We start from the raw sequence: 10,858 nt of genomic DNA on the forward strand, positions 1-10,858 counted from the left end.
TCACACACGGGCACTGAAACCCAGCCCTTCACCTTTCCCCGGGAAAAGCAGCACCCAGGGCTGGGGCTAGCCCTCGAGTCCCCCCCAGAGGGGCAGACACGGGGTCCAGCTGAGACCTGGCCCTGACCTCCTGCACACATGGAGAACGGGTCACCCAAGCTCTTCCCTTCCTTCAGCTCAGCCCAGCCCTGCCAGGCACCACAGGGAAGAGCTGCCCTGACCCACCGAGGTCCCTGGGGCATCTACAAGCTTGAAAAGGTCCAAGCTGGTTTGTTTATAAAGCTTCCCCCCCTTCTAATTGTTTTTAATTGCTCATTTACTTGGTTGGATTTCTTTAGCAGGACGCTGATTTGTGCCGGTTTTGCTGGATTACCTCCCCGTGAGCGGAGCACACGGACACACACCATCCTCAGGGCATGGAGGATAGTACAGCCCTTTCTCACACGTGTTTGCGGGCTACTGGAGTTAAATACACATGAGTGGAGAGCAGACCAATGCAGAGGACCTCCTCCTCCTCCCGCCTCGCGCAGCCCGAGCACCCCTGTGCAGGCAGGGCTGGGGCCGAGGGTGGGAGCAGGGCAGGCCAGACACTCGCACCAGACACCGTCACACGAACGCACAAACTCGTCACACAGCTTGCCACACTGAGTAGAAACACCTCGGGGGCACCGGGGTGGGCAGCAGCTCCGTCCTGGTGGGGCCAGGGCGATGGCAAGGAGGCCGGCGAGGTCAGCAGCTCCCAACTGCTCCCTGAAGCCATCCTGAAGTGCCGCAGTGCAACCTGTGCAAATTGGGGGGGGGAGCCCCCCCCAGCCCACGGGGTGCCAGGGCCCCTCACATCATGGATTCCTCCTCCTCCTCTATCTCCCGGTCCACCTCAATGGCCGTGTTCTCGTAGCTGGTGATGCCCCCATATTTCCGCATGTGGACCATCAGCGGCTTGGGGGACTGGCTGCCGGCCAGGCTCGCCACGTACAGGCCAGTCCGGTTCTCCTCCAGCGACGGGCCCCAGTCCATGGCGGGCCGGCTGGCTTGCTGGACTCGCTGTGAGGAGACAGTTGGAGGGAGCACGGGCACCCTGCACCGGCACCCACTCCGCTCCCTGGCCGGCACCCCCAGCCGGCAGCTCGCCCACCCCTCCCGGGGACCAGTGAGCTCTGCCAGCCCCGAGGGACTGGAAGAGCCCCCGGTGAGGATGGGATGGGGATGGAAGACTGCCTGGGAAGCTTTTGGGAAGGCAGCTCTGAATAGGTGCTCTGCTGTGGGCTGGGGAGGTGTTACAGTCTGCAAGTGCTGGTGGGGAGGGCTTGCAGGAGCTAAGGGCTGCTGTAGAGCTCTGGCCCTGTGGTGTGGGGTTAGAGCCACCCAGGCAAGGGGCTAGCCTCAGCCAAGGTCGTTGCTGGCCATGCCACCGTGCTCATGGCTGTGCTAAGCCAGGTCATGGCCAGCCAGGGCTCCAGCCGACGACCTGCAGCCTGGGGAGGGCAGCAAGTTCTGCTGCCTCCGCTTTGGGCAGCCTGGGGCGAGCAGCAAAGCCCAGCCGGGGCTGGGAAGGCTGTGAGCAGCCAGCGGCTCCACAACCTGCTCCTGGGCAAAGCCTTTCATAGAGAGATCCTGCCTGTGCTGCCTGTACAGCCTGACGGCTGCTTGCCTTGCTCTGCCGTTGCTCCTGAAAAATGGGTGCAAAGTCCCACATGTCCATGCCCACCCCACACTAGGGACAATGTACCTCCCCACAGGGAAGGCAGAGCAGGCTCATTTTGGAGGGGGGATGCACAGAGGGCTGCCCCTCGGGAAGCAGCGTGGCGCAGTGCCTGCCTGGCATGGCGGGAGGGGGCACTGCTGTAAGTGCCTTGGGGTGCACCATCTCTCACACCCCACGGGCAGCAAGGAGGGACAGGGACACACCTCCAGGAGAGAGGATGCAGAAATTTCCAGAGGATACAGGCTTGGCAGGGGCTCATGGTCACCCCTGCACATTTCTGGGGTTCTCCCCAGCAATGCTGGGCCCCAGCACCTCCTACCTCCCACAGCGTCCCTTCTTCTCGGAGCACAGCCACCACCATGCCCACGGGAATCATCAGGCAGGAGAGGACACCCATGAGGATGCCCAAGACCTCGGCCCAGGCAGGGAAGCGGTAGCTGCCATACTCGGAGGGCTGGTACTTGACAATGTTGTACACCAGCAGAGCCTGCAGGATGGGAAGAAAGCGAGGTCAGCCCAGAGCCCTTTGAAGGTCTCGTGCTCAAAAAAGGCCTGGAGATGATGGAGAGCCAGAATGGTCCCTGGGGTAGGAGACACCAGCAGAGCTACTTGTCACAATGGGAGGTCACCCAGGGATGCTGGCACCACTGCGGCTCTCCAGCACCATCCAGCAACTCAAGCTGAGTAGTTACCATCATTGTTGCTGGGGACAGGACCATCCAGCAGGCTCTGAAGTAGGGCCCTGGTTTGAAGCCCAGCATCATGTGGATATCTCGGCAGAACCTCTTCATGCCTGGAGAAGGGAGAGGGAGGGGGACTCAGAAGCTGTGACCCCTCGCCAGGTGCCTGTACCTGGCTGCCCTGCACCGATCAAAAGTGGTGGTTTGCACCCTTTACAGCAAAGAAGTGTCTCCCCTCCCAGCTGGGAGATGCAGGAAGGAGAGCCCAGCTGGTACTTTCTGAGGGACCAGTCTCAGCATCCCCAAGTATCTCTGGAGAGATGAATCAAGTGATGGCCAAGAAGAAACAAATGGTGGGAGCAGAGCTTGTTTCATGCTCCATTGCAAGGTTGCAGGCTCTCCTAGTGCCCCCTCTAAATCCCCCTCTTTGTACAGACAGCCCACCCTTCCCCATGCCCCCATGGGGACAGACACCCTTACCATAGACACGTGTCACCACGAGGCAGGTAGTGATCACCACCACCATGAGACCAAAGCCAGCGCTGTAGTCGTCCAGTAGAACCAGCCAGTACATCCCACCCTGCGGAGGCAAAGCACAGTGGCCAGCATCTCTGGGATCATCATCCCAATAAATGTCCTCACACTTTTGGGGACACGTCCCCTTAGCCCCTTTGTGGGCACTGGGGAAGACAGCAGTCAGGCACTCTCAGGAGACATCACTCTCCTTCTGGGGGTGGTGCAGGGACAGGAATAATGTTGTGTCACTCCCCTTGGACCTCACATCCCCAGGAAGCCCAGGCTCATCGATCGTCTCTCTTCCACCTTGTTAGCTGATATGAATACATATGTCTCTGCAGACTTGGCCCCTGCCCTAAGCTCTACCTAAAATGAGGCCCTAGTAGGTCCCCATGATGCATCCAGCCCCACACTCTTACTTCTGTTGTGAGGATGAGCCCCATCAGGAAGAGGGCGATGCAAATGACAGCTGAGAACGAAGCTTTCTTTGGCCGCAGGTAGTAGGGAAATTCGTCTGTCACTGCTGTAACGATGGTCTCCATAAAGGCAAACTGCACGCAAGGGAGAAGAGGGTCCTCTGAGCCCCCGCGCTGCCTGGGCACCGTGTCTGGCTCGGTGGGCTTGGTCCTTACCTGGCTGTCCAGGCCCAAGGTTAACAGCATGAAGAAGAACAGGAAGGACCAGAATGGAGAAAGCGGGAGCATTGTCATGGCCTGGGGGTACACCACAAAAGCCAGGCCAGGACCTAGGGGAGGTAAAGGACAGCAGGATGAAAAGGGGTGACAGCGCTGGGCATGGGGGGGTGGAGGAGAGGAGAGCCCGGCAGAGCGGCACCATGGCAGGGACCTGCCAGGGCTCTTGCAAGATGGGCAGGAAGGGTCCTGCAGCAGAGGGTGGAGAGGTGCAGGAGAACCAGCCTGCTCCTTGCTCAGACCTTTATTAGACATCACTTGGAGTTCCTCAACGTTTGCAGAGCAGGAACCTGTCTCCCCCCGTCCCTCTCTCTGGCCACTGAGCATACAGCTTCATCCCTCATGCTGACACCCTCAGATGCCTTCCATCCTGGAAGGGATGCTCTTCAGTGCACCCAGGCAGAGGGTGAAGGAGAAGGGGTCTTCGTTTGGCCTCACCTGCTTTTGCCACCTGGTTAACAGGGACCCCAAGCTCTTGGGACATGTATCCCAAAACAGAGAAGATGGCAAACCCTGCCAGGATGCTGGTGATGGCATTGCCCAGGGTCACTATGAAGGTGTCCCTACAGAGGAAAAAGAAGATGCTCTGAACATGCCCAGTCCTTCCCACCCCACACCAGTGTACGGTGTCATTGCCAGCCCCAAGCACCACAGTAAGGTGACCCAGTGTGATTCTCCTCCAGGGCCTCTTTTGGCATGTGCTTTTCAGGGTAAAATGGAGCGTATTTCTAATGACATGGGTCATTTTGTGGGTGATCCCAAGCTTGCTTTTCTCTGTGGAGGGCATCAGCCCAAATGTCCAACACCCAGACTCTCCTCTCTGCTGGGGACAGGACAATGTGCATAACTCTAGCCTCAAATATCATCAGCCGTCAACACCTACAGCCCAAAACTTCTGAGCCAGGAGCTGTTCCTTGATGCTTAGGACAATTTTCTTCCACAGGTCCCTCTGTCCCTCTTGAGCCTGTGCACGCTGCCCGGTATCTGTAAGGCTCTCGGGCAAGGAGCAGCGCTGGGTGTGTGCTGCACCACGTGCTTCTGCTGGCTTTGAACTGAGGTTTTCATGGCTCCCCCCAACCCATGATTTTTATGAGACAGCAGCTGGCTCCCACCTGTAGATATTCTGATGGAAGGTGTTGTATGAGGCGAAGGTGAGGAGGCCCCCAAAGCCTACCCCAAGGGAGTAGAAAATCTGCAGGGCTGCCTCGATCCACACCTGAGGGAAGGAAGCAGGTTTGAGGAGAGCAGGGGTTTGGAATCCTCCTCTCAAGAGAGAGGAAGTTGGAAATATGCTTCCCCAGAGTCGCTGGCACATCTTCCCCGGCCCTGCAGGCACGCAAAGCCCACGGGGTCTTTGCCTTTCCTTGCTAACAGGCTCACTGCTCGTCGTGAGGCAGCTGGCTAGTGGAAAGACCAACAAGAGTGTTTTAGAACCAGCCCACTGCTGACCCCAGGAAACTCCCCGCTCCACACACTGAGGCTGCTTGAGAAAAACAGAACAGCCAAATTCACCATGGGCACCCATCTCCTCCCCCAGCCCATCACAGGGGATGGGCTAATCCTGCCCCTGGTCCTGGTACCCAGGGGAGGTGACGAGCGCTCTGTCCCCTGCACTGACAGCCAGGAAAAAAGGCACAGGGCTGGGCCAGGTGGGAAGACCAGTATAGACAAGGTGTGGAGCAGAGACACATTGCTGAAAGGCATTTGCCTTTTGGGCTGGGAGCAAAACTTTGGGTCGGGGGTGGCCAGAAAAGGCACCCAAGTAGGGGAACCGCCTCTGTTACATGCTGGAGGTGACAAGAGAAAGTTCATTTTCGTGTCTTAAACAAATTACACAAAATCCTGCTCACCTTGGAAGACAGCAAGTGATCAAACTGGGGCGTGAGGTAAAATTGGATCCCCTTCCAGGCCCCCTCCAGGGTCACGCCACGGATGAGCAGCATCACCAGGATGAGGTATGGGAAGGTGGCGGTGAAGTACACGACCTGCGGGAGAGCAAAGCCAGCTGGAAGAGCTGGGAGCGAGAGCACAGTGGTCCCCATAGCCCTGTCCCCAGGATGGGATGCTGTGTCGCGGGCATCACCCCCCAGAGCTGGGGTCCTTGGGATGCAGCAGAGCCGGCGGTGTCAGCCCTGCTGGAGTCCGGGTGTGCAAGCCACCCCCGAAGTGGCCCGTGTCCAGCTGATGCTGCTCATGGGTCTCACCTTTCCAGATGCGCAGGGAATCGCAGGCACTGGTGAGCATTGCTGTAGATCACCCCAAAAGAGATCATCCAGCCCTTACCTTGCCTGAGGATTTGACTCCCTTTAGGATGCACAGGTAGACGATAGTCCAAGAAAGGAGCAGGCACAGACACAGGTTCCAGCGGATCCTCCCGGGATCCCCGATCCCAGAGCTCCCTTGGATATGCAGGACGTACCGGCTAGGGCAAAAGGCAAACCGCGGGTGAGCAGCCACAGGCACCCCCCCGCCATCTTCCAGAGACCCTCTCTGAACCTAGCAGTGCCTCTGCTGCAAAAAATAACCTTGTCAAAAATCTCAGCGATGAGAGAGCAACAAGGCGCTGGCAGCTATTTGCCGGGGAAAGGGAGCAGTTGGTGTGATTTCTCCACCAAGCATTAAAGAGCCCAGGGGGGATGCCTGGGGCCTTGAGAGCAAATTCCCAGCCGGTCCAGGCATGAGATGCATTTCAGTCTAACATATCTCCAGGCCAACAAAGCAGCACTAGGTCATGGGCACCTCCCACATCCCAGGGCCATGATCCCAATGGCTAAACTGAGGTATCACCCACAGCTGACCCCAAGAGCCCATCAGTGCACCCACAACGCCCACCACGTGTGTTCAACATGCCATGAGATGTGCAGCACAGACCTTCCCCCCACATCCCATCCCCATGCTCTCCCCGGTTGGATGCTGAGCATGTCCCCATGGCCAGGTCAGGCTGACCTCTTTACCTCCAGTACTCCTCGCTGGGGCTGACGGTGTTGGTGATGTTGACGGGGAAGGTGGTGTTCCCCGCCTTGATGACGTGGTGGTCTAGGCACAGGTCGGTGTTCCACCAGTTGCCACAGTGCTGCCAGGGCAAGTCGCTTGTGAGGGATGCAAAGAGGTAGAAGAGAACGTAAGCAATGATCATATTGTAGTAAATGGCCACCAGGGAGACGATGAGGATTGTGCCCATGCCAACGCCTGGAGGAAGGAGAGGGTAAAGAAGGAGTGAGCCATCTCTCTGAAGCGGAGCACATCCAAAACCAGGGTCAGACACTGGATCTCAGCAGCCAAATGTTTCACCAGTCAGACGTTCACCCAGTGGGGGGAGCCTCTTATTGCCATTACACCCTCCGGACATGCCTTCTCTGAATGGATGGTCTATTGCATCATACAGATAATTTTACTCTGACCTATTTGATTTGACCTTTTTTTTTTTAATGCTTTATTCTTACCTTTGTCTTTAACAGTTATTGGTTAGCTTTGGTGCTGTATTTTGTAAACTAGCTGGCTTAATAACTTCCATACAATTTCTAGAGCTGGTCATGACATCATGGAGACTGATAAATCTTATACGTATCTATCTTGCAGCTACTAAAACAGCAAACCCAGAGGTCCAGCCTGCACCACCAGGATCCCCCCAGGATTTAACCTTTGATTCTAACAAGAGTCTTGAGGATCATGGGATGATGCTGCTGGTCCATGTCCTCATCAAGCAGCTCTTCCAGAGGTCCCGCAGAGCTCTGGACTTCACTCACGCACCTTTAAAGAAAGGGCTTATCTTCCAGACGGCGAGTGGCCCCAGGCTGGAGAACTGGCCAAGTGACAGCTCCATGAAGAAGATGGGGATCCCACAGATGGCCAGCATGATGAAGTAAGGAACCAGGAAAGCTCCTGCAAGAAGCAAGAAAAAGACCTTAAAAATAACACAGAGCAAACACCTAAAGCCCATATATGAGAAGGAATAAAGTTCTTTCAACATCTGTAGCCCTGAGGGATCTACACCAAAACCTGGAAGACAGCAAGGGGCGGCAGCTCACCACTAGTGCAGGAGGAAGGGGCTGGGATTCACCCAGTGCCATGGTTTCCCCCTCCACAGAGACTCTCTTTTCCCCTTGAATCTTTCACAAATGCCATGAAATTCTCCAATTATTATTGCATGTGACGAGCAGTTACTCCGGGGAGTAGTGGAACAAGCTGGTCACTGCACCATCACACCAGGGTCCTGCATTGCAAAAGGCTCACTCCCCTCCTTCGATACCTGGGAAGCATTTGCTGACCCCACTGAGTCCTGGAGGACACCGGATCAGAAACCAAGGGGGATGCTCAGGTGGCATTCAGTCCAGCATGGAGCTGGGGATGTCTCCAAGGCCATGAGTGCAGAGATGGGCTGGTGACTCCCTTCCACACACAGATACAGGTGGTTAATGCCCTACAGCAAGCATGGTGGCCAGGAGGATGCTTCACCGCCAACAAAAGCTACTTCCCAGCCCTGAGAAGAGGAAGGGGTATCTCTTCAGAGACACATCCCACCAGCCCAGCTCAGTGAGGGGGAGATATGGCCACTCCAAAGCATGACTGAGTACCTCCTCCATTGGTGTAAGCCCTGTAGGGGAACCTCCAGACGTTTCCGAGGCCCACGCAGTATCCGATGCAGGAAAGGAGGAAATCCAGTCGCCCCGTCCAGTTCCCTCTGTCCTCTGGGCACTCAGAGCCCAGGTCCCCGTCCTGGCTGCTGGGGCTCACCAGGAGCTCTGGTGTCACCGGCTGAGCAAGAGAGCAGGCGATGGGAGAGGGCAGCCGGGGGTCGAGGGAAGGAACCGGGTGGGGGGGAGCCAGAGAAGCCGGGGGAAGAGCAGGAGAGAGGGAAGGAGCGCTGAGGGCTTGGGTGTGAATTTGTGACCCCCCAAGGCATCTGTCCCTTGGGGACACCCTGTCCCAACAGCTCCCCGTGCACCACCCCAACCCATGTCCTGCTCTGCTGCTGAGCAAGGAAAGGGGACAAATGCGATCCCACATGGCCAGAGCTCCCCTGGGAAAGGCAGGATGGCCCTGGTTTGCCCTGGGAGGCATCTTGCAAACCCAGTTTCCCAAGAAATCCTTTCAAGGGGCAGCAACAAACTTTCCCGACCTCCTGCAGAATGTGGGCATGAGGACAGCAGGGGAAGAACTATCGCTGGTGTGCCAGGGAACGCGACACCCCAGCCCCTCATGCCCCCACCATGCCGGGCACTCAGCTGCCATTAAATGCTCCCTGCGTTATTCATGCTTTTCCAACTGCCAAAAGCCTACGCTGTGGGGATTTAGTGACACACTCCCAGTTGTCCCTGCTAAGAGACCTCCTTCCAGCTTTCCTCATCTGCCCTGGATCAGCGAGGCATGGGCAGCTCTTCAGCAGGCAGAGGATTAACCCATTCCCTTCCGCCCCGGCTGCCTCAGCTCTGCAAGAGGGAGGTGCGAGTCCTGCAATGCATTTAGGTTGGGGTGATGCACCAGGAGGGTGGAGGGCTTCTTGGTGTTTGTGCGCGCGTTCACATCAGGTCTGCAGTGAGATGTTTGGTCTATCTGAACTTCTCCAACCTCCTGACCTTGGGAGAGTGGGGAAGGCATCACAGAATCACAGAATCACTAGGTTGGAAAGGACCTTTAAGATCATCAAGTCCAACCATTAATCCAGCACCACCATGTCCCCTAAACCATGTCCTGAAGCACCACATCCACACGTTTTCTGAACACTGGCTAGCTCCCATCCCACCAGCAGCCACCAAAGCTGAAAGCCTCAGCCAGCAGCTGCCAGGTGAGATCCCATCGTAGATATCCTCTTGGCAAGACCAGGCAGCAAAAAGGGGTGGGATGAGGATCCTGCCCCTGTGCTGCTGTGGCCTTGCCTGGGGTATATTGGGTTTGGCTGGTACCGAGGCACAGACACAGAAAGATGCTGGGGTCTCTGCTGACAAGGCACCAGGACCAGGACAGAGGGATCCCACTTGGAAATCTTCCCTTCTTCTTGGGCTCTCAAAAGATAAAAGCAGCCATCTCTGTGTCCCTGAGTTCATGTAATTATAGGGGATAAGCCCATGGGATGTCACGGTGGGAGAGAGGCCTGGATTTGGAGGGACCAGGCAGAACGAGGTGTGGGTCCCCCTGCACCCACGTGCACAGAGCCCACGGCAGACCTCTGTCCCCCGGGAGATCAGAGCTGGCTGATCTCCCCTGCCACGGCGCCCAGGGAAGGTGGCAGCCCCCTCTTCTCCTCCTCCTCCTCCCCAGCTGGATCGGACCACAGGATGCTCCTGCTGCCGGTTCCCATGGAGACAAGGAGCCATGTGCCGATGGCAAAGGCTGCCCGCTCCCACCCCCGGCAGGGTGCACCCCACTCCCCCAGCCACCGGCACCCTGGGGGCACGCTCTTGCCAAAGGCACCAAGCGCAGAGGCGAACCCGTCCCCACCCGGCGTGCAAACCCCTCGAGGGACAGGACGAGCCGGCGCAAACTTCCCAAAGCCAACCTGAAACGCACAGCCCCAGCAAAGGCGTGACACTAAAATCCACCATTAAAAGCCCATCCCCGCTGGATGCCACCGTCCAAGGCAAGGGCCAGAAGAAAAATCTTCGGGAACACAAGCTGAAAAATTAAAACGTGACCCAAATAGAATACCATTGCTATAAAACCGTTGCAACCTGGCAGCTCTCCTGCAGTTGTTTAACAGAGCTCTGCAGCTTAGTGGCTTCTCCAAACCGTGGCCATGCCTGCTAATTAACCCAACACGCACAGCGGGCACGACCCGCAGCAACCTGTGTTTGTGGGTGACAGACAGACTGCTCTGCAACAACCCTCCCCAAAGTTTCGGCTGCTATAGCCTGTAATGCCAGGCAAGGACCCATGGGGCCACCGCAGTTTGATCTCCCCCCAGAAAAACAGCTTCCCCATTCCTCACACTACCCGGGGAAGCTCCTGCTTTCCAGGTTTGCATCACAGAAAAACAGCAAGCAGGGATGCTGGGAGATCATTAAATCCTCTCACCTAATTCCTGCACCTCTGGCTAAATCCCAAACAGCTGTAAGAGGGCACCGGTGAAGCTGCATGACCTGACGAGACGCAGGTGCCCATCCAGCAGATGTAGCATGGAAGTCAACACAGAAGCAATAAAAAGGAAGGAACCTGCAGGACCTTTTCCAAACTGTACATTGGCCCAGTCTTCATCTTTAAAGGCCATGGGATGCAGTTTGTCACCCCTGCCTCGGTGATGACTGCACCCTCTTATTAATTTCTTTAGC

The 10,858-nt window shown here is 56.8% G+C and overlaps 1 protein-coding gene across 1 annotated transcript; it reads right to left on the reverse strand.

The window, feature by feature from the left end:
- Positions 1–834: 834 nt before the first annotated feature.
- SLC6A7 (solute carrier family 6 member 7) lies at positions 835–8,342 on the reverse strand (the record flags this gene model as incomplete). The annotated part of the gene is made up of 13 exons (XM_082006084.1): positions 8,168–8,342; positions 7,344–7,475; positions 6,548–6,782; positions 5,877–6,015; positions 5,444–5,578; positions 4,706–4,809; positions 4,032–4,156; positions 3,534–3,646; positions 3,321–3,452; positions 2,866–2,965; positions 2,398–2,498; positions 2,025–2,192; positions 835–1,044 (listed from the first exon to the last, which is right to left on the reverse strand). The coding sequence occupies exons 2-13, from the start codon at positions 7,447–7,449 to the stop codon at positions 835–837; spliced, it is 1,668 nt and encodes a 555-aa protein (XP_081862210.1). The 5' UTR covers positions 7,450–7,475; positions 8,168–8,342.
- Positions 8,343–10,858: the final 2,516 nt, after the last annotated feature.

Source organism: Phaethon aethereus (genome assembly GCF_964289735.1).
Source record: "Phaethon aethereus genome assembly, chromosome: 14".
Lineage (NCBI taxonomy): Eukaryota > Metazoa > Chordata > Aves > Phaethontiformes > Phaethontidae > Phaethon > Phaethon aethereus.